The 25499-nt window shown below is 53.3% G+C and overlaps 1 protein-coding gene across 1 annotated transcript; it reads left to right on the forward strand.

The window, feature by feature from the left end:
* The first annotated feature begins 757 nt into the window (after window positions 1-757).
* CCNF (cyclin F) lies at window positions 758-23814 on the forward strand. Its single transcript, XM_006873963.1, has 17 exons — window positions 758-773; window positions 3010-3164; window positions 5492-5598; window positions 6834-6901; window positions 8301-8494; window positions 9583-9636; window positions 10375-10479; window positions 10654-10731; window positions 15745-15896; window positions 17008-17172; window positions 18571-18694; window positions 18822-19002; window positions 19707-19794; window positions 22069-22168; window positions 22244-22371; window positions 22796-22968; window positions 23357-23814. The coding sequence occupies exons 1-17, from the start codon at window positions 758-760 to the stop codon at window positions 23812-23814; spliced, it is 2346 nt and encodes a 781-aa protein (XP_006874025.1).
* Window positions 23815-25499: the final 1685 nt, after the last annotated feature.

Below are 25499 nucleotides of genomic sequence, written 5' to 3' on the forward strand. Positions count from 1 at the left end.
CCGGTGTGCAGGGCAGACTTGGGTGGACTGTGTGCGTGGCCGGAGTTGAGCTTGTAACTGTCCTGTTAGCAGAGTGCAAGCCAACAAAGCCGCGAGTGACCTGGAGGGGCCGGCCACAAGGGGACAGCCTCGGGTCGGAGTGTGTGTGTGTGTGTGGAGGGGTGCGCACCGGGGCAGGGTAGGGAGTTCAGGTGAAGCTCCGTTTCATGGGAAGAGCTAGTTAAGGGCGGCACCCCGAGAATCGGAGCCCTGCTCCCCAGAGTCTCTGCAATGAACAGCGGCTCGGCGACCACACCGTGATCCGTCTGCAGTGCAAGGGGCGTGAGCAGGGCGGGTAGCCCCGACCCCGAACACGGCGACACGCCCACGTCAGCTAGAGCCTAGTCGGAGCCCCACCGGCCTCCACCGCGTTCCCCGTGACCGCACGCAGCTGCTACGCTGAACCCCAAGCCCCATCCCCAGAGTCGAACGCGGCTCTGCGACCCCCCAACCTTGGTGAGGGGGCAGGCAGGCCGCGCAGACCTCGCTAATCAGCGTCTGGCGTTCGAATTCGCGTCCTAGCGCGGCCAATCATGGGCTTCCTGAGCGGGTGGGGCCGAAATCGGTGGGCGGGGCCTGTGCCCGCCCTGAGCGCTCCGACCAATACGAGGGCCAGGCGCATTTGAAAAATAGGGCGGGCGGCAGGCGGGGTCTGCGCGTGCGTGGTGGCTCCCTTTGCTTGCGGCGCTCTCGGGCGGGCTCGGACAGCGCGGCGGCGATGGGCAGCGGCGGAGGTGAGTGCGGGCCGTGCCGGCAGGTGGGCAGGTGCGGGCCCCGAGCCGGTGGGGTCGTGTTGACGGGACTGCCTGGTACGCCAGGCCCGAGCCCGCCCGCCCACCCGGCCGCGGTTTAAATGCCCGGCGGGACGACGGGGCCGTGCGCACTGGGTCGATGGGAACGCTGGGCTTCCCTTGTGGACGCTAGGCCACGGGTGATATCGGCCGGGGTCCGGCGTGGATGGGGTCGTGGGGTCTGGTGTGGGCAGGAGGACCCGGGTGGCAGTGTTCCCCCTGAGCCCGGCACGTGTCGAGGTTCAGCCACCGGGAGTTGCGACCCCACCCCCCAACTGCTGGGCTCATTTATGCACACATGTAACGAGAGACTCGCATTCACTCGTAGCCCCCTTGGTGGCTGTACTGTAATCGCTTCCAAGATCCGAGAGAATGCTACAGAAATCGCGGGGCAGTCCAAAGGGTGCGCAGCGCCTGTGGCTCAGCTCTATTTCATCCCTGCGACATCTTTTATGATAGTCACCAACGGCTATTTATTTCTAAGGCATCTTCTTTGGCAACAGTGTAGAATAGCAGAGCAAAGCCAAAGGGGGTGGGAGGGCAATTGCTAGGGCAACATTCCTGGGGAAAGGATGGGGTTCCGCAGTTCAGCGGAAGGATTTGGCCTAGATGGAGCAGAGTGGGGACCGCCATCCAGCCCAGGTGGGAAGGATGTGAGGAGACAGGAAGTTTGTAGGTGAGGCGGCATGATCTTGAGGTTCTGTCTTCCTAGGAAATGAGTACTGTATTTTCTGCATGTAAAGCGCATGAACATAGGCATAGGAAACTGACATGAGGGTAGACATAGTTGCAGATAGCATGCTGGTGTTATTTGTGTGGAAATACTGTAGGTATAGTCATCTGCTCAGAATGAGGAAAGTTACTGGAATAGGAGTTGTGCCATCTAGGAAACTAATGGTTGGTTGGTTATGTGCCGAGGAGTCGGTTTTGACTCATAGTGACCCTGTATAAGGTTTCCAAGGCTGTGAATCTTTACGGGAGCAGAAAGCCTCATCTTTCTCTCACAGAACAGCTGGTAGTTTCGAACTGCTGACCTTATGGTTCACAGCCCGATTCATAACCACTACTCTACCAGAGCTGATACAGGCAGCCTAATGGTAGGAGGGCCTATCTCACCTTTAATGACAGCTCCTGTGTAGTTCTGGGATATGTGTTGGGAACTCCCAGCAGCCTGTCTTCATCTCAATATTACAGCTCCTGACAGCCAATCAATGTGTGTATGTGTATGTATCAGGTGTGTGTGTGGGGGGGAGGTGCAGCACAGAGGCCGGACTAGACTGGACCAGCCCAGTGTGGCTTCTGAGTCTCTGTCTTTCTCTGATTCTGACTCTTTAAGTGGTCACATGGTGATCTGACATGTTACTTTTAAGTCTTAGAAAATAAAAGCAAATACATCCAGTAAGGAGAACCCAACAGGCAAGGAAAACTCACCAGTGTTGGCTTTTGTTGTTTTGTTTTGTTGGTTTTTTTTCCCTTCCCACTTGTCATCTGAGCTCTGGATGACAAAGTTTTCCATAGCCAATGTCAGTATCCAAACCTCACGACCTTCAAGTGGATTCCAACTCACAGCAACCCTGTAGACACAGTAGAACGGCCCCCATTGGATTTTCAAGTCTGTACGCTTTTTTTTTTTTTAATTTTATTGTGAGTTGAGTGAGGGGATCATCAGTTTACATCCAACAAATCACACATTTTGTTTCATCTCAATGATTACAATTCACTTCCTGTAACCAGTTACTCCACTTCCTCCTGTGCATCCTGTTTCCATTCCACTCTCTTTCCCATCCCTTCTGAACCTTGTCCCCACGTAAATGTTACCTTTTTGATCTTGAAGGTTGACAAGGCTTTACTAAGTGCCCCATCTTTCTCCTGTGGGTTCAAAGTGCTGACCTCTCCGTTAGCAGTTGAGTCCTCTAACCGCTGTCCCAACAGCATTCCTCTTCCCCATAGCTAAGTGAGATACTGCGTACCATTTGTCATGAACGTCTGTTGAAGATTTGAGCAAATCATTACTCCTTGTCCAGTTCATTTGCCATCATTCCTTTACTTAATCTCTCCTAGGGAATAAAAACTGTGTGCCTTTTCCTTGGTGTGGTCAGGGGACAATAACTTTGCGATCGTGTTCAGATCAAGCTATTCTTCACATCTTCTACCATCCATCATTTGTTTGTTTCTTAAGTGATCCACTGTAGGTGTGCGAAGTGCTTCTGTTACCCAACAAAGCGAAGAATAAGAAAGAGGCCCCGGAACCTAACCATCTTAAGTCTCCCTGAAGATGTGCTCTTTCACATCCTGAAGTGGCTTCCTGTTGGGGACATCCTCGCTGTCCGAGCTGTAAGTGGCCCCCAATTGTGCCTCACACTACTGAGGTTCCTGTCCTGAAATGTCAGAACAAGATGGGACTCTGAAGGAGGAGGACAGAGGATGGGATGGTTAACAGGTGCTGGTGTCTTGGTGTCTAGGGTTACTGTAACAGAAACGCCACCAGTGGGTGGCTGTAACAACCAGGAATGTAGTATTTCACAGTTTGAACTCCAAGTCCAGTTTCAGGGTGCCTGCTCTTGGAGAAGGCTTTCTCTCTCTGTGGACTCTGGAGGAAAGTCCTGGTCCCCTTTAGCATCCCTTGGAGGTTTCTATTTGTCTTGGCATCAATTTTCCCCTGGGTCTAGGAAGCCCTCAGCACAGGGAAGCCAGCTTCACCAGACACCCAGCGCTCCCAGCTCTTCTTCCCTTGGATCTCTGCTGCCTCGTTTAATCTCCTGCGTCTCCAAAAGGCACCCTAGTAACCTAGTGGGTTGTGTGTTGGGCTCCTAACCGCAAGGTTTGCAGTTGGAATCTACCAGCTGCTCCCTGGGAGAAAGAAGAGACTTTCTGTATCTGTAAAGACTGACAGCCTCAGAAACTCCTAAGCTGCAGGAGTCCAACTCCACAGAGAAGGACTCCAAACACAGTAGGACCCTGTCGGATGTGGCCTGCCTCATGAACATCATAGAGGGAGGGTTTATAACAACATGGGAGCGTTACCAGCGTAAAGCACTGGACTGCTCACCTCAAGTCAAACCCATCAGCCTCTCCTCGGGAGGAAAATGAGGCTTTCTGTAAATATTTACAGCCCCGGAATCCCTATGCAAGGTAGGCAGTGAGTGAGGATCGTTACGTCAGGTTTACGTCAGATCACTAACCGGAGACTAGCCACACAGTACTGGGAGTCATGTCCTAGCCAGGCGGACGCACGGTTTTTTTGAGGGGAGGGGACCACAGTTCGGTCCCTGACAGCCGCAAAGCTTAAATGTGGCACAGTTAGCCTTGAATCTAGTTTACCACAATGCCAGTTTTAGCTGTATCAGTACCCTCTGAAAATGGTGAATTTGAACCATGATGGCCAAACTTCGTCTCTCATACTCGGGACATATTGTCAGGAGGGACCAGTCACTGGAGAAGGATATCATGTTTGGTAAAGTGGCGGGTCAGAGAAAAAGAGGAAGACCCCCAGTGAGCTAGATTGGCAAAGTGGGCTCAAGCATGGCAACGAGAGTGAGGCTGGCCCAGGATCAGGCAGTGTTTCATTCTGTTGTGTATAGGGTTGCTATGAGTCGGTACCAACTCGATGGCACCTAACAATAACAACAAATAAAATCATTAAAAAAATACATATTTAAAATATATGTGTATTATTTTTAATATACTTGTGGTGGTGGCTTTGTGCCGTGGAGTCGGTTCCGACTCATAGCAACCCCTGCACAGGGTTTCCGAGGCTGTAAATCTTTACGGGAGCAGAAGGCCTCATCTTGCTCCCGTGGAACAGCTGGTAGTTTCGAACTGCTGACCTTGTGGTTCGCAGCCCGCTTTGTAATCACTCTGCTACCAGAGCTCCTTGAGGACAAATTCTAGGTGACATTCTGCACTGAACAGGACCCTGACCTTTAGTTTGTAGACATTGGAAGCACCATACAGAAGTCACTCATTCCATAAGCTGACCAGTCCATTCTGACTCATGGCAGCCGCATGTGACGGAGCAGAACGACCCCATGGGGTTTTCTTCACTGTCGACATCTTTGTGGGAGATCACCAGATCTTCCTCCGCAGACCCACTGGGTAGATCCTAACCACCGACCCTGTATTTAGCAACCAAGCACTTAATTGTTGGGTTCCTTAAGTGACTTAGCCAAGCTTAGACTGCCAGTTAGTGGAAAGACTGACAAGGACCCACTTCCCCAACTCCCAGAGTCACCTTCATTGAGGTAACGGGATCCTTGGCAGACCCCACTTGGTGGCTGCCATATTTCTACAGTGGGACATTCACTCGTGCCCCCAACCTGGGTCCTTCTGCCTCTGACCAGGGCAGAAGCCTCCACGTCATACCCAAGGCAGCTGCCGTGTTTGGGATACTTTTCTGTGAGCTCCTGGGGGGGATCCACCTGGTGAAGGAGCACAGACCAGGTGTGTGCTCTGCCCTCTTCCTACATGCTTGTTCCTCCTCCCCTAAACCTCTGCCTGCACTTCAGAGCTGCAGAGGTTCACAGCTGGGCTTTCTTCTGAGCTGACAACAGCCGTCAGTGGGATACCCAGACTGGGAGGGAGCTTGTTACACGCACCATCTACATCTTGTCTTCGGGAGCCTCTCAGAATGGGTCTTACAGGTGGCTTCCGCTGCTCCACAGGTGCACTCCCACCTGAAGTACCTGGTGGACAACCACGCCAGTGTGTGGGCCTCCGCCAGCTTCCAGGAGCTCTGGCCTTCTCCAAAGAACCTGGAGCTGTTTGAAAGGTACCCAGCCCCCAAGAGCAAATCTGTCTTCTCCCACCCTCCCATTCGGCCGTGGCATTGTGTGACCCTCAAGAGGGTGGTGGTCATCACTCACACCTCGAGTCATAGGACTCCAGGGGCAGCTGCTATATCAGCAACCCGTGCTGCCCACATGGGCCTGACACTTCATTAGTCACCCTGGTACGTCCATGGGGTCCCACCGGGCCTAGGACCCACCCCACATGATTCAGACACAGTGAGTCAACCCTAGGCAGAAAAACAACGCCATCTGCCTCTGCCTCAGCCTCAGAACCATGGGATTTCAATCCAGTTCATTTCATTCACTGGCTGGTCTCCACCGCTGGGTCACATCATTTACACACACACCATGTGGTCCAGGGTCCAGCCCAGGGTCCACTGAGAAAGCACTGCTCAGGGGGGGGCTCTTCCTTGCCTAGTTCCACGTGCCCTGTGAGGAACAACATTGGGAGGAAGCCGATAGGACTCCTTAGAGCGCTTCTTCTTCCTCCCAAGCGGTAGGAAGCCCACACCGAGCCCACGGTGCCAGGCGGCCAAATTGCATTATGAACGAGGGGGATTCAAAAAGTTCATGGAAAAATTCCATTCTCCTTCCCTTTGTCCACACGTGTTTGTGTACTGAGAGAATTCACATCCCCCACAGTTAGGCAGTTTCTAGTGTGGTCACAGACATGGACCTTCCTTCTCGTCTGATGTGACTGGAGAACATTGTCATCACTCCAAAAAGAAAACCGCGTGCCCGTTAGCAGCTGCTCTCCGTTTGCCCCCAAGCACTGTTGTGGTCATGTGCTTGTCTGAGGGGTCTTGTACAACAGGACAAATCCCTGGCCAGCCCTGGTACACTCAGTTGGTTCCAGTGTAGAGGCTAGCAGTCCGGATTCAGAACACTCGTTCTACAGAAAGGCTTTCTCCGTCCCTTGGCTCTGGGGAAGGTCCTTGTCTCCCAAGCCCTAGGCAGCCACTGATCTATTTACTGTCTGTGGTTTTGCCTGTTCTGGACACTTCAGATAAATGGAATGTGGTCCTTTTAGGTCTGGCTTCTTGCACTTATTGTAAGGTTTCCTGGGGCCCTCGATGTTGCACCATGCCATGAATAATTGATTATTGTTTTCTAGGGGGAGCAAAATGTATTCAGTAAACAAGTATGCCACGTACTGGGGCGCTTCCTGGCCTTTGTGGACTCAGACATGGTGATGTTTCTGTTCTTACTGCTTTAGGGCTGCTGCAAAGGGAAACTTTGAAGCGGCGGTGAAGCTGGGCATAGCCTACCTCTACAACGAAGGCTGTAAGTGCTCTCGGGCAGGGATTGATAGCACGGAATAGGAACCCTTCTTCACAAAGTAGACAGTGGTTACTAGGCTGCGGGGAGGGGATGGGGCGGGTCTACTTTGTCATATGGGGTTGCTATGCATCAGAATAGAGTCAATGGCACACAGAAATACTTAACCTGAACTCTTTAGAGCAGACAGGTAGGTGGGGTGGGGCAGCTGTGGAAGGGGCCTCAGTGACTTTTAAGGGTGATGGGGAATTCGCATCTGGATAGTGCCGATGGTTGCATGCCTCAGTGGTGAAAGCAGACCTCAGTCCATTAGCTCCTCCGTGTCCAGTTCAGTGACACTGGCTGCCTTCTCCAGCTAATGATGACACGCCCCCTCACCTCCGCTGACGGAAACACACTTTCCCAGCTGACCTTCCCAGTTGCTAATGTAAATTTGATCCCATATATACATGTTTTAACAAGCTCTGGGTAGCGTAGTGGTTATGAATCGGGATGCGGACCACAAGGTCAGCAGTCCGAAACTACCAGCGGCTCTGCAGGAGAAAGATGAGGCTTTCTGCTCCCGTAAAGATTTACAGCCTCAGAAACCCTGTTCAGGGTCGTATGGGTCGGAACTGACTCGACAGCACTTAACAACAACAAATACTTGTTTCGCTTTGTTCATTGTAGTTGGGTGAAAATTCACACATCCATTGTTAGGCTTCCAGAGCCTGGTTTAGCACCCTAGGATAAGCACTACAAATCCGCAGTTCACACTCGCCAGTCACTCCTCGGAAACTATACCGGGTGGCTATGAGTCAGAACCAACTTGACGGCACTTAACAACAACATTAGGTTTCCAGTCAACAATCTGTACACATTTTGTTTGTGGACATTGGAAGCAATTGATTCCATGGTGTGGAACTGTAGGGTAAACACTAGCCTGCTAACTGCAAGGTCAGTTCAAACCCACCAGCTGTTCTTCGTAGCCCTGTACAGGTCACTATGAGTCAGATCCTAAAAGCACACAGTGCTCAAGGCATTCTTTTACTAGTTAAGCTACACTATCATTTGATTTAAGGAAGACTTCAAAAGACTTGGTTTAAAGTTTAAATGTAATCTTAGGGCAAGTATTTCAGGGGTTTAACCACTTTCCATGGCTCCAGAAAGCCTGGGTTCTATATTCAGTTCCACATATTCTCCCCTTTGGATCAGAATCTTTGATCAAAGATCTTTGATATAAGATCTTTGATCAAAGCTGGTGAGCAAAATTACTGTCATTGAATTGGATACCTAAAAAATGGCTGATAAGTTTTGTGGTATACAAGAAAGAAGTTCTTACCTAAAACCCTGAGTTAAGGGGGGTAAGGTATTGCGATCCCGTCCCCTGGGGCACGGGGCCACTTTCCCTGGTTCATCTTTACAGTGTCTGTGTCCGACGAGGCCCGTGCAGAAGTGAACGGGCTGAAAGCCTCGCGCTTCTTTAGCCTCGCCGAGCGCCTGAACGTTGGCACATCACCCTTCATCTGGCTCTTCATCCGCCCACCCTGGTCAGCCTCTGGAAGCTGCTGCAAGGCTGTGGTTCATGGGAGCCTCCGCGCCGAGTGCCAGCTGCAGAAGGTGAGCAACACATGGCACCAAGAGCAGGCTTGTTCCTGGGAAGCCTTGAGGTACCAGCTCCCTCATGGACCTGAGGATAGTGGAAGCAGAAAGACTCAGGGCGGAGGATTGAGCAGCCGGGGCTCAGTTCAAACCTGAAGTCGTGGCGGCTCGTCTGCATTGTGGAGTGGGCCAGGGCACGCCACTCGTCTCCTCCCATTTAGTTCTCTGGCTCTGCGCTCATAGAAACCCAGGGACAGCTTTGGTGAGCAGAAATGAGCAGGCACACCTGGCTTCGCTGCTCTTCGCAGATGGTGTGTTTTCACACGACAAAGGTCTGTGGCGGCCCTGCATGGAGCTGGTCTTTCGGCACCACGTTCCCAGCCCCACGCGCTTGCTTCGTCTCTGTTCCATTCGGGTCGTCCTAACAAGACTTCAGGTGCTGCTGTGCGGGTCACAGACTCCAGTCCTGTGGCGCTCGTGATTACGATGGTTACGTGACTGCGGTCAAGGTCTTGGAGATCTCGCAAGTTCAGTGCCAGAGCTCCTTGTCTCTTTCAGCTCTGGTCCTCACGCATCCGCAGGCCAGTCGTTCCCTTCCATTTGGGTTGCCTTCACTGCCCCTGTTGTTGTCAATCCCAACTCACAGCAACCCTGTAGAACAGGGTGAAACTGCCCCAGAGGGTTTCTGAATTGTCGTCTTTATGGGCAGAGCACTGGTGGCACTATGGGATGTTAACTGCAAGTCAGCAGTTCAAACCCAACAGCCACTCCATAGGAGAAAACTGAGGCCCTCTGGGCCCATAAGCTTGGTAAGCTCAGACACCAAGGCTGCTGTGAGATGGGCCGGCTCGACAGCAGTGGGTTCGGTGGGAATCTAATGCAGATGGTCAGGCCTGTCTCCTGCACTGTCGCTAGTGGGGGAGACCCGCCAACCTCTGCTCTTCACCAATGCCGCCTAAAGTGATTGCTTTCGCACACACCCTATGCTGATAATGGCCCCAAAGTTTAGTCCTTGCAGGACGCCAGCCACAGATACAAGGGCTTGGCTTCACAACATGTATTTGGGGGTCCACACAATTTACCCGTCTCTCCCTGCTTTGTTGCAGGCTCACCGTGCATCCATCCTGCACTGTTTGGGCCGGGTGCTAAGCCTCTTTGAGGTGAGTGGAGCTGTTCAGCACATGTGGACTGAGCCACTGCCACATCCCTTGGCTCAGTGCCCATCCCCCAAGACCAGCTACTTTGCGTGGATCAAACCCATGGCGGCGGCCCACGGGTCAGAGCAAAAGCACTCCCTTAGGGTTTTCACTGGCAATATCCATAGAGCTGATTTTCCAAAGTGTAGCTTGCCAGGCATTTCTTCCTGGTCTGTCTCAGTTATCTGGAAGCTCAGCTGAAACCTGTGGCGCATCACAGTAACACAGGCAGAAGCTGCACACGAGGCGCACTAGCCAGGAATCGATCCTGGGTCTAGCACCAGACCATTTGCATTAATCCTCTCCTCTTGTTGCACTTATGAGGCACATTGTAGTTAAGTACCATCCAGTCGGTTCCGGCTCTCAGAGACCTTGTATAGAGTTTCCAATGAGCAGCTGGTGGGTTTGAACCACTGTGCTTGTGGTCCAAGGTGTTATCCTGCAGCACACTTCCACACACACCAGTTCACACATGAGGCACACTGGCCGGAAATCGAACCTGAGGCTCCCATGTGGCACCACCACTGCCCTCAGTGACTTGATTTGCGTGTTCACTAGTGGTAGCGCGATCGTGTGGTAATTTAGAGTAGCCCGCGCGCGGCTGGCACAGCCATGCCTGGGGGTTGGAGATGGTAGAAGGTCTTAGCAGATGAACAGGAGGAAGGACAAAGGAAGAACGCACTGTGCTCGGGCTTGTTCCAGGATGAAGAGAAGCAGCAGCAGGCTCTCACCTTGTTCACCGAGTCCGCTGACCAGGGCTGCTTGTCCAGTGCATACCTGCTCTGGGAGCGTGACCAGAGGACAGAGGTGAGTGGACGCAGGGGCCAAGATGCCCCGCAGTGACCACTGCCACTGGGGAACAAGGCCTTGGGATCAAGTGAGTCAGACCTTCTGGGGCTGTGGGCTGAGAACCTTGGACATCAGCTGTCAGTCCCTAACTCACCACAAGGCAGGGTGTAGATTGACTTTCTCTGTCAACAGATGTCTGATCCCGGGAGGTGTCTCCACAGCTTCCGGAAACTCAGGGACTATGCTGCCAAAGGCTGCTGGGAAGCACAGGTAAGGCACCTGGGCCCCGCCCCATCAGAGGGTGTGAGCCAGATAGGTATCCCTTTCTCAGAGCTCAGCTTCTGGTCAGCATTCTCTGTTTAATTTTTCACATGAAATTTCCCTTCCTAGAAGGAGCTCTGATAGTGTGTGTAGTGGTTACAATTCGGGCTGCGAACTGTAAGGTCAGCAGTTCGAAACTACCAGCTGTTCCGCGGGGAGAAAGATGAGGCTTTCTGCTCCCGTAAAGATTTACAGCCACGGAAACTCTGTACATGGTCGCTATGAGTCGGAACCGACTCCACGGCACATAACAATAAGTAGGTGTCTTGGAGTCCTGGTGTGGCACTGTGGGTTAATGCGCTGGGCTGCAAAGTCAATTTGAACTACAAGGTGGTGGTTCAAGCTCACCAGCCGCTTCTCGGAAACCCTGTACAGGGTTGCTGTAGGTCAGAACCAACTCAACTGCAGTAGACGCCTTAATCTTCCAGAGCTGCTACAGAACCCCCGCGAGCCAGTGTCTTTCACAGACACAGTCATCTTTTCATGGCTTGGAGAATTGCAGCCCAGATGTAGGGTGCTGGCTCTGGGGGAGGGCTCTCTGTTGGGTCTGGGGAAGGAAGGGCCTTAAGCCCTTGAAGCTTCTGCTTTCTTGGTTCCTTGAAGATCTCAGGAGACACGATGCCTGTATTCCCCACCCTGCTGCCTCCATCTCCACTGCTCACTTTAGTTTGTGTTTTTAACTTGTTTGAGTGGAATTTACAGAGCACATTCATTTCTCACTAGATGATTCAAACTCATTTTCTCCTGACTCCAGTTGACAGTCTGCACAATGTGACTTCTTCTGTGGGTGCCCCCGTTTCTGTTTATCCTCCTCCCTGCCTTCTGAGCTATGTTTTGGGGCAAACGCTGCCCCTGTTGGCCTTAGACAGTTTGTTGTTCTGAGGAGCACGTTCCTCATTGGGTGTTAAAGTTGACTCCTTAGGCTTGTCTATTGTTTGGTTGCAGGGTGATCCCTGGGGTTCATTTCCAGGTTGTAAAGGTATCTAAGGACCACAGTCTCTTTAAGACCCACCCTGCACAGGTATAGTAGGTTTAGAATCCTGGTGTGGCTCTGCAGGATAATGCACTGGACTGCAAGATCGGTTTGAACTGCAAAGTTAGCAGTTCAAATTCACCAGCTGCTCCATGGAAACTGTACAAGGTCACTGGGAATGGGGACTGACTCGATGGCACTTAAAAACAACATATTAGGGTTTGCGAATTACCTTTTAATTGAATTATATCCCCCAAAATGGTATGCTATAACCCCTACTATACCATACCTGTGTTTAGATTCCATTTGGGGGTTTCTGGCTACTTGCGCTCCCCCCCCCCCCCCCCCCCACCCCACCCCTCACCTCACAAGACTGCTGAGTTTCTTTTGTTTTTCTTTAATTGTGGTAAAATGTATCAAAAGGATCTCTTGAATTTCTGGTCTTTGGGGCTGTGGACTGCCATTTCCCAATGTAGCATCACTCACCCCACTCCTGCCTCCTCCTGCCTTCTCAACTTTCTCCCTGGTTCTAAGGAGGTGTACCTCCCAGGTACAGGGGTGAGTTCACTTCTGGGCCATCATGTCGGGGTTCCACCCATCTCTGTCCAACCAGGAAGCCTGGTCGTTGTATGATTTTATTTTGAGTTTTGGTCTACGTATCTCTCCTCTTCCCATGTTCGTTTATGGATATACCATCAAACCTGGGTTACCCAGCTCTTTTCTTGGACAAATGATAGCATCCCCTGTAAGCAGGCCTCGTGGTGCAGTGGTTTAAATGCTCAACTGTTCACTGAAAGGTGGGTGGGGCTCAGGAACAAGACCTGGTCATCTGCTCCTGTGAAGATGCAGGAGAGAGGAGAGCCAGGGGTGCCCTGGGCCGAGAGTTCACATCTACCCAAGGGCTTACGGTGGCACCACCTCCAGACCCTGTTCTGTGCCTGTGTGTGTTCCTTCCCTGAGGGACGGGGCTCTAGCATCTTGGCTCACCGGCCATCCCCCCACTTTGCGGACAGTAGCGTCTGTGTTTGGTCTCCCCCATGGGTGAACACATGGTTGCCAGGACCCTCTTTGACATGTCAGTTTGCACAAGAGCAGGACAGCTGGGCGGAAGAGCCAGAGCCTGAGGTTTGAGGAGAGTACCAGCTTCTAACCATAGAGGGCGCTAGTTCACCAAAACAGACATCGCTTTATTCTGATGGCTTCCTCCATTCTGAAACATCAGAAAAGTAATGAACAAGAAGGTAAAGGGTATTAGAAGCCAGAGAGAGAGGACGGGAAATAGGCAAAGGAGAGAAGGAAGAGAAAAGGAGCAGAGGGGAAGGAAGGAACGAGGGAGAAAAAGGAAGAGAGAACTAGAAAATTCTGATCATCTGCACACCCCACCCGGAGAAACACGAGCATTTTAGGGTGTGTTCTGAAAGTTTTTCCCAGCAGATAAAGCACTTCTTGGAGTCGTGCTTGGTGCTGTAGGATCAGCACTGTACCCACCAACGGCTTCTTGGAAACCCTATACAGGGTGGCTATGAGTCAGCGCTGACTCCACGTCACTTCACAGCAAAGCAGTTCCTGACAACGGAGGGTTTTAAAATACATTTTATACATCCACTCCTCACTCATCATCAAGGCTAGATTCCAAAGACCTAGTTGTTATGCAAAAATCGTTCATGTGAGTTGGGGCTGTGCCTGTCTTTGTCCCCCCACCTCCTGCTGCTCACCTCTGCTTGGTGTCCCCTTCAGGGCACCTCACAATGCACATGGCACAAGTGGGCTGCCTTCCCCACTACTAGGGAAGCCTATAGGGGTTGCTGGCCGCCTCCAGAGCCCACCATCACCTGGCTGCACTCCAGGCCTCTTCACCTCCCCACCTTCCCATTCCACCAGCCCCAGAGATGGGCCTTGGTGGTGGTGGTGGTCCTCAGGCCTGTATGCAGGGGAGACCCAGCCACCTGCGCCCAGCAGAGATTACAAAGGTGGCAGAGAGATCTCTTTGTAAGAAGCGACTTTTGAGTCCCCTCCCCAGCTCATGCGGCCCCATCTGGCTTCTTGACCGGAACCAGCAGCAGAATTCTGCCTTCCCAGTCTCGCTGCTCTCAAACCTCATGCCTCCCTCCCCCACTAGGTGTAAATGCAAACAAAGTGTCAGACGACCAGATAGCTGAAGACTGGGGAGTAGGTTAGACACGTCCTAAAAACTGCAATTCTCGGGGCTACGCAGAACTTCTCCTTCCACAGTAGAATGCTGTTGTGTGGCTTCCAGTTCTTACAGGACCCTGACTTAATAGTTGTCACCCACGGGAGCTCCACTTCAGTGCCCCACTTCCCACGCTCTAATGTTGTATGACACATACCCACGCCACACCCACTGCCCTCCATGCTGTCAGGCTGGGTGTACACCTCTATGGAAGCAGACTGTTTCACATCTTCCTCCCACAGAACAGCTGGTGGGTTCAAACCCCTCACCGTTCAGTTACCAGCTGAGCACTTTGTCAAATGCTGCTGAGTTGGTTCCAACCCATAGGAGCGGCTGGTGATTTTGAACCTTGCAGTCCAGTGCTTATCCTACAGCGCCACACCTCACCTTAAAGGAGCACTGAGGTGGCACAAATGGTTAATGAAGCACTCAACATTAAAAGGTTGGCATTTGGAACCTGCCCAGAAGTACCTTGGAAGAAAGTCCTGGTAATCTGTTTTCTCAAAAGTCAGCCTTGAAAACGCCCGTGGAGCAGTTCTACTCATGGGGTCAGAATCCACCAACAGGCAAGTCAAGAAGACACAGCTAGTTAGTCAGACAGGTGGGACCACACTCCCTGTCAACCAAGTGCAAAACAAGGTGGGCTGGTTACATTTACCAAGGTATTCGTACAGGAGGGGGCTTCGGAAGGTCACGGGAAAAGGAATGAAAAGATGATGGCATTTTCCCGGGAACTACTGAAGCCCCCTCGGATAGTCACTGTACTTGGGGTGCATAGCTGTCAACATCTGAAAACACGGATTTTTCACAGCAGTCGGTTTTCCAGGCGAAGGTGTGATCAAAACAGCTGCTCCTGTTGTTGGAAGGGAGGCCTGGTGTGTGCTGCAGGATATTGCACCCACTGGACTGCAAGGTCGGTGGTTCAAGCTCATCAGCCGCTCTGCGGAAACCCTTTACAGGGTCACTATAAGTTGGAACTGACTCAATGGCACTTAACATTGGTGGAAGGAACACTAGTGGTGTCATGAGTTAAGCATTGGGCTGCTCAACAAAAAAGGTCAGCAGTTGGAACCCACCCCCTGCATCTGGGGGAGAAAGCTGGCCGTCTGCTTCTGTGGAGGTAACAGCTTCAGAAACCCCCAGGAGTGGTCCTCTGTCCTCTGGGGTTGCGCTGAGTCAGAATTGACTCCCCAGCCCTGGGCTTGCTGGGTACTGTGGGGAGAGTTGTACTGATGGACTCATTGTGACCCCCTCATGGTTAGAACTGCCCCGGAGGTATCCTTGGCTGTAAATAGGGGAGCACGTCACCTGGGTAGGTGTGAATTGCCACCCTTTCCGTCAGCAGGTGACCATTGAGCAGCAGGGCTCCTAGTCCTGTGTTCACCATCCGGCTATTTTTTGTTTCATTTGTTGTAAGTTAGGTTTACAGAGCAGATTGGCTTTCTGTCCAGCGCCTATGTGACATGGATCATGGTCCGCACAGTGGAACTTGCCTCTTCCCATTTCTTGTTTCTCATTTCCCTTCTTCCTCCCTCCTTTCCTATCCCTTCTTCCTTCCTCCTTTCCTATCCCTTCTTCCTCCCTCCTTTCCTATCCCTTCTTCCTCCCTCCTTTCCTATCCCTTCTTCCTCCCTCCTTTCCTATCCCTTCTTGTCTTCTGAGATTTCTCTCTGGGCAATGCTGCCCTTTGGGTCTCAGGTGGTTGCCTGTTTTGAGGGGCAAGTCCCTGTGTTCTGAGACAGGACCCCACACACACAAGGCCAGTGCCTCACCCTTGTTTTGTGTGTTCTCCCTCCAGCTGTCTTTGGCCAAAGCCTGTGCTAGCAGGAACCAGCTTGGCCTAGAGGAGAAAACTTGCAATGAAATCGTCTCCCACCTCTTCCAAGCCTCCCGCGCCGCCAGCAAGCTGCGGGTCTTCTCTGTGCAGAAGGGTCTCAACGACACCATGAGGTATGGCGTCCCGGCCAGAGCAGCCGAGGACCAGAAGGTGCCCTTAGCAGCCCCTCCAGGACTCCCCCATTGTGTGTCAGTGTGTGTATACTTCCACAAATCCTCCTTACTCCAAACGGAAACTCGTACCCTCGAAGCACTAACTTCCCATCCGTCCCCCATCCCCGATGACCTCTCTTGTCTGTATTTTTCTATATGTTTGCTCGTTGTTGTGTGCCTTCAATTGCAACGTATTGTGACCCCGTGGGGTTTCCAAGGCTGTCGTCTTTAGGAAAACAGATCAGCAGCCTTTCTCCTGGAAAGCTGGGTGATGAGAACTACCTCCCGCCTTTCCATTAGCTGCCGAGTCACCAGGCCTTCTGCCCACTCTGGGTGTTGTCTATGGTTAGACCCCCTCCTCTCGGCCCAGTCAGCTACTCGGACTATTTGGAGCATTGATGGACAAGTACTGCTTGAGTCTCTGCTTGCAGGTCCCTTGTGCCCTAGTGTTCCCCACAAGGTCACCAGCTCACACCTGCCGGGTGCTCCAGGGAAGGAAGCTTCCGCTGTGGGCTTCAGTAAAGACGACAGACTCGGATACCCTGTGGGGTCATTCTCCTAGATCCTGTAGAGTGCCTGTGTGTCAGAATCGACCTCACAGCACTGGCTTTGGTTTGGGGATTTGGGTAGATCCCCAGGAGTGTAATGGGTGGGTCGTATGGTCATTCTCAGGGTCCTGGTGTGGTACTGTAGGATCTGCACTGGACTGCTCAGCTTCAGGTTGGTGGTTCAAATCCACCAGCACACCTCAGAACACCCTGTAAAGGGTTGCTATGAGCTAGAAGCTTGATGGCACCTAACAACAACAACGTGGCAACTCTATGTGTCATTTTGGGGGAAACGCCACACTGCTTTCTGCAGCAGTTGCGCCGTTTTATTCCCACCCGTAACGGCTGCGGTTGCTCTTTCTGCGCGTCTCTAGCTCTCTGATCACACCTGTGCTTGTGGTAAGAGTTAGCCCCCGTGTGGTTGTGCTTGGCGATTCCCTGCAGACTCACCCTGTTGGACTCTGCTCGGCGCCTGTGTCCCTGTCTTTAGAGCCTGGAGGGCTCAGTCTGTCCTCTCGCGGCAGGTACATTTTGATCGACTGGCTGGTAGAGGTGGCCACCATGAAGGACTTCACGAGCCTGTGCCTTCATCTGACTGTGGAGTGTGTGGACCGTTACCTGCAGCGGAGGCCCGTGGCCCGGCACCAGCTACAGCTTCTGGGCATCGCCTGCATGGTCATCTGCACCCGGTAAGGGGCCCCTTCCACCCACTCAGTACCTGGGTTGTCAGTGACCGCCTGAGTTCTCCCCAGCTGTACCCGAGTGATGGGCCCCCCCTTCCCAGGCATCCCCACGTCATGGAGTGCTGGGCGGTGGGGCCGTGGCAGACTGGGCTCTCAGTGCAGCGGTCCTTCTCTAGGCGAACCTGTCCAGGGGCCCACCCTGGCACGAGGCTCACAAGGACCTCTGGACCCCCAAGTGCAAACACGGACACATGGGAGTTCCTCACAGTTCTCACAACAGCTGCTTTAGCATCCCCACTGCCCTCTGGTTTGAGAGCCGTGTAGCCTCCTGCTCCCCGTGGGTAGCTCCCCAGCTGGGCAATTCTCAGTAGCAGGTGTCCTCCATTTCCTGAGCACCTCTGACCCACACCTGCCCTGCAGCCCTGGCCCTCAGAATCCCACTCACTGCTCACCTGGGCGCTAGAATCCCAATACCAGCACTGTGGGCAGGAGCTGTTGGTGCCCAAGGAGGCCTGGCCCCGGGAAGGGGAAGTGTCCTTCTTATAGGCACTGGACCCCGGTGTCCCAATATTGGTACCAAAGGAGAGCAGAGCGCAAGGTGACCACCTGCTAGGAACAGTCAAGGTCCCCCTCCTCTCATCCTCACCCCTGTCCCCGCTCCCCGCTGTTCATCTGGTCTCCCTCTCATCCTCCCCTCCCATGTCCCCTCCCATCCTCACCCTGTCCCCTCTCCCATCCTCACCCCATATCTGTCCTCCCTCCCATCCCTCTTTTCCTCAGTGCTTTGTTTTGTAACTTTGTTGCTAATGGGTTTCCATTCAATAGCTGGAGCACACGTGTTATTGAGATGCATTCCAACCTCCTCAGCGAATCAAAACTCTTCCCACTTCTTCCCCGTCCTCTGAGCTTCTTCCTGGGCAGATGCTGTCTGTCTCATGTGGGACACACACCTCCCTCCCTGGTGTTATCCATCACTTTATAGGCTTGTCTGTCTTTTACCCATTGAGCCAGGAGGCTAAGAGAGTTCCAGTAAACCTGCTCTTGTTTGTGATTTTGAGTTTGGTCCTGCTTTTTCCTCGCACTCTGTCTGGGACATCTTACTGTGATCCCTTTCAGAGGGTCAGCAGTGGGAGCCAGCCCTCGCCTAGTGATGGTCTCCCAATTCTAGAGGCTGGAGTTCTTGTGGTCCATAGTCTGTGAGGTCAATTATTCCCAGGTGTCTCTGACTTTTCCAGCACCTTCTTCCAGTCTCTCCTTCCCGTGGCCCTTGGTTCACCATGGGCAGACAGGTGCACTAGGAACCTGCCTGTCTGTCCATCCTGGCAGCCTCCCATAGGGCCCTGAGCCCTAGCCCATCCCACGGAGACTTGGGCTCGGGCCTGAGAACAGTTTCCCGTGTCTCAGGTTCATCAGTAAGGAGATCCTGACAATCCGGGAGGCCGTGTGGCTCACCGACAACACGTATAAATATGAAGACCTGGTGAGGATGATGGGAGAGATCGTCTCTGCTCTGGAGGGGAAGATTCGCGTGAGTGGTGCTTCCCCTCGCTGGGACTCGAACACAGGGAGGAGCTGCTGTCGGGGCCAGGCCTGGGATGGGGGAGCCCCTTAACTGCCGTGACCCCAGCGCCCGCCCCCCCCCCCACTTTGTGCAGACCCCCACCGTGGTGGACTACAAAGAGGTCCTACTAGTGCTGGACCCTGTGCCAGGAAAGACCCAGCACTTGTGCGGCCTCCTCTGTGAACTGTCGCTGCTTCACACCAGCCTGTCGGCCTTCGCCCCTGCCCACCTGGCGGCCGCCGCCCTGCTCCTGGCCAGGCTGATGCATGGACAGAGTAAGGAGTCTACGCCCGGGGGCCCGCAATCCAGAGGGAGTCCAGGACACGGGGTGGACGCAGAGAGAGAAAGGGGAAGTAAGCTCCTGAGGCTGACCCTGCAGTAGTCTGTATAGGGCCTGAGGTTAGAGTAGGTCCCAGCTTACCTGGGGTTTTGGGGTGTGGCAAACAGAAGCACCCAACTACCATCTAAAAGGCTGATGGATCAGATTCACCCAGAGGCACTAGGAAGAAAGACCCTGGCAGTCTGCTTCCATAACCCTATTATGTACAGTTGTGCTCTGCACACGTGGCTCACTGCAGGGTGGAAATCGACTCATTGACAACCAATAATAACCAGCTGAAGTGGAGTCGGTGCACGTGCCCCTCAGCCCCTAACCTGAAGGCTGGAGGTTCGAGCCCACCCAGAGATGCCTTGGAAAATAGACCTGGCAATCTACTGTCCAAAATTTCAGCCACAGAAAGCCCTGTGGTGGGCAGTACTGCTCCCGCACACCTGGGGTCTCTGTGAGTCAGGGTCAGCTGGAAGGTAGCTAGTTCTGGCTCTGGTCTGTTGGTGGTTTAACCAGTGCACACCCACCCACTATCTGGTGATGTTTCCAAACAGCTGTAAAGAAACATCCCCCAGGAGCTGGCAGAGCTGTGGGGTGGGAGTGGTAGGCAGCCTTCAAATCCCCCCTTCATGCCTGACCTCTGCTCCCCAGCACAGGCCTGGACGCGTCGGCTCTGGGACCTCACTGGATTCTCCCATGAAGACCTTGTACCCTGTGTCTTGAGCCTTCATAAAAAGTGGTGAGTGTGGGTGCCAGGGTGCCAGGGTGGGGAGGCCGCCAGCGCACATCCCTCCTTCTAAAAATGCCAGGACCCTGTCTCTGAACATTGGCAACTTGTGCCGCAAAACCAACCAAAACCTATTCTGTTTTTATACAAAGTAAAACGCACTTTCTACACCTATTTACCAACTGTTTCCTCCCCTGGGGAGGTGTTTTTCTAAGTTTCTGGCTATACGTTTATTTTAACGTGTGGTTGCTAGCAAAGAAATTAGCATAAAGCATGAGGGGGTATACTGGCAAATAAATGTAGGAGGCTCACTTCTGACTCAACAGTGGCCCTGTATAGGGTTTCCAAGGCTGAAATCTTCCTGGGAACAGAGAGCCTCATTTAGTTTAAGAGTCTGCAAACCGCTGCCCACAGGGCAAATCTGGCCCCTGACCTGGTTGTATAATTAAATTGTATTGGCACACATCACACATTTCCACATTGTCTGTGGAAGGCTCTGCGCAGCACAGGCAAAAGGCCCTATACAGAGACACTGCCAGCCTGGGAGCCAGCTGGTAGAGGCAGGGAGGACCTTAGTCTCATTGAGTGAAGTAGGAGCCGACAGGAGAACCATCTCTTACCACCAAATCCCGTCTGTTTCTGTCCTTACACCTTCCCCACAGTCAACTCTGATCTGAGCTCAGGCCTCCCGGGTTCCCCGCCCTGCATCACCCCACTTGCCTACAGCTGCTCTCTGGACCATTCCCTCCAGCTCTGGTTGGTTCATTGTGCTAGATGCCTCGGCCATGCAGTGGGCAGCCAAGAGTGTGCTGGACAGGGAACTGGGGCAAGGCAGGCAGCTGGAACAGATCACTCCCTCAGTCAGTCAGATGGTGATGGTGCTAGGAAGTTAGGGTCTAAAACAGAAGTGGTGGCAGATAGGGGCAGCATCACTGACCCCACCCCCAGAGTCCCCCCTGTGAGGAAAGGCTTTCTCACAGTTGGGTGTGACACGATGACTCAGTCCTCACTCGGTGGTCCCTGGTGGCACTGCTGCCCCTGCCCTTCTCAGACCCTTCCTTAGAGTTTGGAGACATGGGTACGTCGCAGCTCTGGCGTTTCCCCAGTCCATAGGGACACCAACTGCTACCCTATTGGCTCCCCCAAGGCCCCAGATAGGAGACATCCTGGGTAGCGCTGTCCTGGGGGCCTTGGGCTGTGGCCTGAAATGCAGTTCATTAGCGGCAGAAGCGTGAACAAGCTACCTGACTTCTCCAGGCACCGTTAAATGATCCAGCAAAGAAACTGGGAAAAGAGATTTTGTTTTAATGTTTTCATATTGTTGAGGTTGGTACATTGACGCATACACCCACTCAGCTGTTCTCCAGGTTCAGCTCAGTGACATGGTGACGTTCTTTGGGTTGAGCACCTGACCTCACCCCCTTCTCTCATTCACATCGACTCACTGCCCCCAAAGTCCCCATGGAGGCTTGCGAGGAGCTGGTGGTCTGATCCTTTAGAGACTGTAAAGAGCACAAGCGCAAGGCAAATCGTCTTGACTGATTAAGCTAAATAGTTGTTCAGTTAAAGAAGACTCCAGGGCATAACAAAGAAATCTGTGTTGGAAGAAGTACAGCCAGGAGGCTCTTTAGAAGTCAGGGTGGCCAGACTTCCTCTCTCATACTTCAGACGTATTATCAGAAAGGACCCGTCCCTTCAGAAGGACATTATTCTTGGTAAAGTGGAAGATTAGACAAAAAGAGGAAGGACCCCCGCCCCCAACAGTGGCAGCATCAAGGGTCTCAAACATAATGATTGTTGAGAATACCTCAGACCTAGCAGTGTTTCATTCTTCTGTGCACGGGGCTGCTAAGAGCCGGAACCTACTAAATGGCACCTAACAATTATTTGCTTTAAGAAGACTTCCAGGGTTATTTTTTGGTCGAAGGTTTTAAAGATTTTCTCAGCCTTTCACCTAAACCATAATTTGCAAGAAACATGCCCTCAGAACAATAGTTTTGGGGTTCATCCAGCCTCAAGGACTACGTCTAGGTGCCATGAGAATTTGAAATTCGGTTCTGTGTCTCCCCCCGTTTTGAGCAGGGTTTTACTATAGATCAAAGGCAGAATGATGCTCTACCATGTGTGGAAACATCCACAGCATGTCTGTCCTGGGTGATCCTTCACATTTTCTCGCTTTCTTTGGTGCAGTGGGCCAAGGTTAAAGACCTTTTGGGATGGGGTGCTGATGTCACCTGCATGGAGCACCCCCACATGGCTGCCCCTCACTGTCCCTCTTTTTTCCAGCTTCCATGATGATGCCCCCAAGGACTATAGGCAAGTTTCTCTGACTGCAGTGAAGCAGCGATTTGAGGACAAGCGCTATGAGGGGATCAGCCAGGAGCAGGTACCACAGGGAGCCAGGTGGGTGGGGTACCCAACATCTCTCCTTCCCAGCATGCTGACCCCATCTTCCTCTCAGGTGATCAGCTACGGCCAGTTGTGCACATTGTTGGGCGTGAAACAAGAGAACCCGGAACCAGCGTCCTTTCTCAGTTCTGGCGAAATCCACACCTTCCTCAGCTCTCCCTCTGGAAAGAGGACCAAGCGGTGAGTGAGCTGGAGTGCCCTGACCAAGGCCTGGGATGCTGGCACCCTAGACCTATGTGAGGTCTCACAACAGAACAGCTCTGGGGTCAGCATCCCCAGTGAAGCCACGTGGAGATGGAGCGCCATGAATCAAACCCTCATAAGGGCACGTGATTGACCTAAGTGGACATCTTCCAAGGAGCCCTGGGGGTGCCGTAGTTAAAGTGCTCCGCTGTGAACCGATCGCTTAGAGGGTGGTGGAAGCCTGAGTCCATACAAACTTACAGCCTTGAGCCACTGAGGGCCAGTTAGTTCTGTTTTGTCCTGTGGGGTTGCCAGGCTTTGGAACTAACTCGGTGGCACCGGGTTTGGTTTGACCCTGCCCTCAGGGCTCCTGGCACTGCCCCCACCCCACCATGCTCAGCGGCCCCTATCCCACCCACAGGAAGAGGGAAAACAGCTTACAGGAGGGCCGCGGCAGCTTCGTGACCACCCCCACAGCCGAGCTCTCCAGCCAGGAGGAGGAGACGTTGCTGGGCAGCTTCCTAGACTGGAGCCTGGACTGCTGCTCTGGCTACGAAGGCGACCAGGAGAGCGAGGGCGAGAAGGAGGGTGACGGTAGGTGCTGAGGGCAGTGGCCTGTGGAACACTAGGTGCTAACTTGGAGGTTTGAGAAATGAGTCCCCCCCAAAGGCGTCTAGGAAGACGATTTCCTGCAAACTGGGCAGTGAGAGGCCTTCAGAGCGCATTCTACCCCTGGGTGGTGCCACATAGCTGCCAGGATGCTGTCTCAACAAGGAGGGCCACTGTGCTGCTGTGGGAGGGGCGGAGGTCCAGCCCAGGCCCATGCATGCGGGACAGCCCTCGGAGAAGCCCAGCTGGCAGGAGGCTTTATTTCCCAGCTGCTTTGCTGTGGAGTTTGGAGTTTGGAGTCAGAAGCCCTTGTCCCGTCCCCCGCCTGCCCTACTGCGTGTCCTCTCAGTTACTCCCCCAACATCTCCCACAGTGACGGCCCCCAGCGGTATCCTCGACGTCACCGTGGTCTACCTGAACCCAGAGCAGCACTGCTGCCGGGAGTCAAGTGACGAGGAGGCCTGCCCGGAGGAGGAGGAGGACGTCCTGCAGGGCCTGCCTGCCACAGCGCCAAATCCCCAGACCCCACCAATCCCAGGGCCGGAGCTTCGTCCCTGCGGCAGGCGGGGGCCAGGCAAGGACAGCACGACCTCAGGGTACTCCTCTGTCAGCCCCAGCCCCACCAGCTGCAGTCTCCTGCGACCTACCTCAGAGCCACTGCCAGGCAGTGACTGGAACCCACACCCCTGCGGTTGTACCACCAGGAAGTCATGTTTACAGCCCTGCTCCGTGGCATCCCCGGAGAGCGGCGGGCCCCGGCGACAGGCCAAACGCAAGCACATGGCGGAGCACAGTGGCGGGGACGTGACCTTGGGCTTCCCGATGCTGTGAGCGGTGGGGGTGGGGTAAACAGTGAATGTTTACTAGGGGTGCTGTTTCACCAGGGAGGGGCAGGCCCCCAAGCCTTGGTCTTCTGGTAGCTAACCTGTGGGCCAAGTTCCTTTCTCCAGGGGTCAGAATAAGCATAAGGAAGTGCTCAAGTCCTTTCTTCCGGGGTCACCAAGCGCCCCCAGAGCCATTTTACTGCACTGCCTGAAACCTGCTCGCTGTCCCTGCCTTCAGCAGCTGAAGTCCCCAGCCTGGTCTTCCCAGCCCCATTCCCCATAGAGCCTGCCTCCTTACCCATGTCTGCCCTTGCCAGGGTGCGAGGGAGGCACTGGCAGCTTGGCAGATACCCGCCTTTCCAATCTCTGGTCTGGCAGCTGCTCGTTTCCTCTTCATTGGCTGTGGTGCCATAGTAAGGGGGCTACACCCCAAGTCAAGGAGCCCTGGGCCAGGCCACTGAGACCCCACCCCCAGACTCCCCAGCCCTAGCCTCTCCACCCATTTTGGGACTCTGCTCTTCCCCCAGGACCTCTAGAACTCTCTGCACTGAATCTGTCTACCACCTTGATCATCTTTGTCTCCTTGCGTCATTCCAAGAGGAGACAGAAAAAGGATTGAGGATTGAGGGTCTGAACCACAAAATGCAGTTCCCAGTGTGCATTAGGCTCCACTGCAAGGGGGAAATGGACCCCTACCCTTCAGACTACCAGTCTGCCCTCAGAAAGGTTCCTCCCCAGCAGCTTAGCCAGAAAGCAATTTAGTTGTTGCGAACATCTGAGGGTTGAGTCCGTATCTGTGGTCTCTTTTATGCCTTGGAATGATCAGTCACTGCTGTCTACCCTTGAGGCCCATGGGAAGAAGGTCGTTGGAAAGAATTATCGGCCCGGCAGACCAAGTGTCCAGCCAGGAAGTGCCCCCTAGGGTGATGCGTTGACCTCCCTCCGATAGACTTTTACTTCCTGTTGAGATTAAGAACTGCCTGGCTGAATCACACGGGGCCGTGGAGGTGCCAACTCAGTTGTCATTCCTGTGAGCCTCAGGTAGCTATCTTCTGGCCACTAGCATGTGGACTTTGCCCACAGTGCACACTGTTAGCCTCTTGAGCCTCAGTCGTCTCATCTGTAAGATGGGGCTGTGATACCTACCTCACGGGATGTTGTGAGGATTAAATGTGATAAGAATGGTGCCAAATGCATGGCTTAGTTCACTGCCTCGATGGGCTCATCCCAGGGTCCCTGTACCAAAATCCCAACTTGGCACCCACCCAGCTCTCTGCTTTCAAAACCATTTGTGGGGGCTACCCATCCGCCACTTCTCCACAGAGTCTAATACAGACGTGCCTCGTTTATTACGCTCCAAAGATACTACTGCGTTTTTCACACATTGAAGGTTGTGTCTCTGCCCCATTTTGGTCATTCTCACAATAGTTCAGACTTTACATCATGCCATCGCACGCTTCATAAACAATAGCCACGTCAGCTTTTATAGCACTGGGAAACGGAAATATTCATGTGACCTGCTTTATTGCAGTATCTGAAGTAAACCTGTATCCATGGGCCAGAAACGCTGCCAGCCTCCTACCCAGGCATGAAACCGGGTCACTGCTGTAGAGAGGGGTCCATGTGCGGCACCTCCCTGCGATATCAAGTAACCCCACGTGGCTGTAGAGCTGCTGTGGAGGGCTTTTTCAG

Source organism: Chrysochloris asiatica, unplaced genomic scaffold (genome assembly GCF_000296735.1).
Source record: "Chrysochloris asiatica unplaced genomic scaffold, ChrAsi1.0 scaffold00257, whole genome shotgun sequence".
Lineage (NCBI taxonomy): Eukaryota > Metazoa > Chordata > Mammalia > Afrosoricida > Chrysochloridae > Chrysochloris > Chrysochloris asiatica.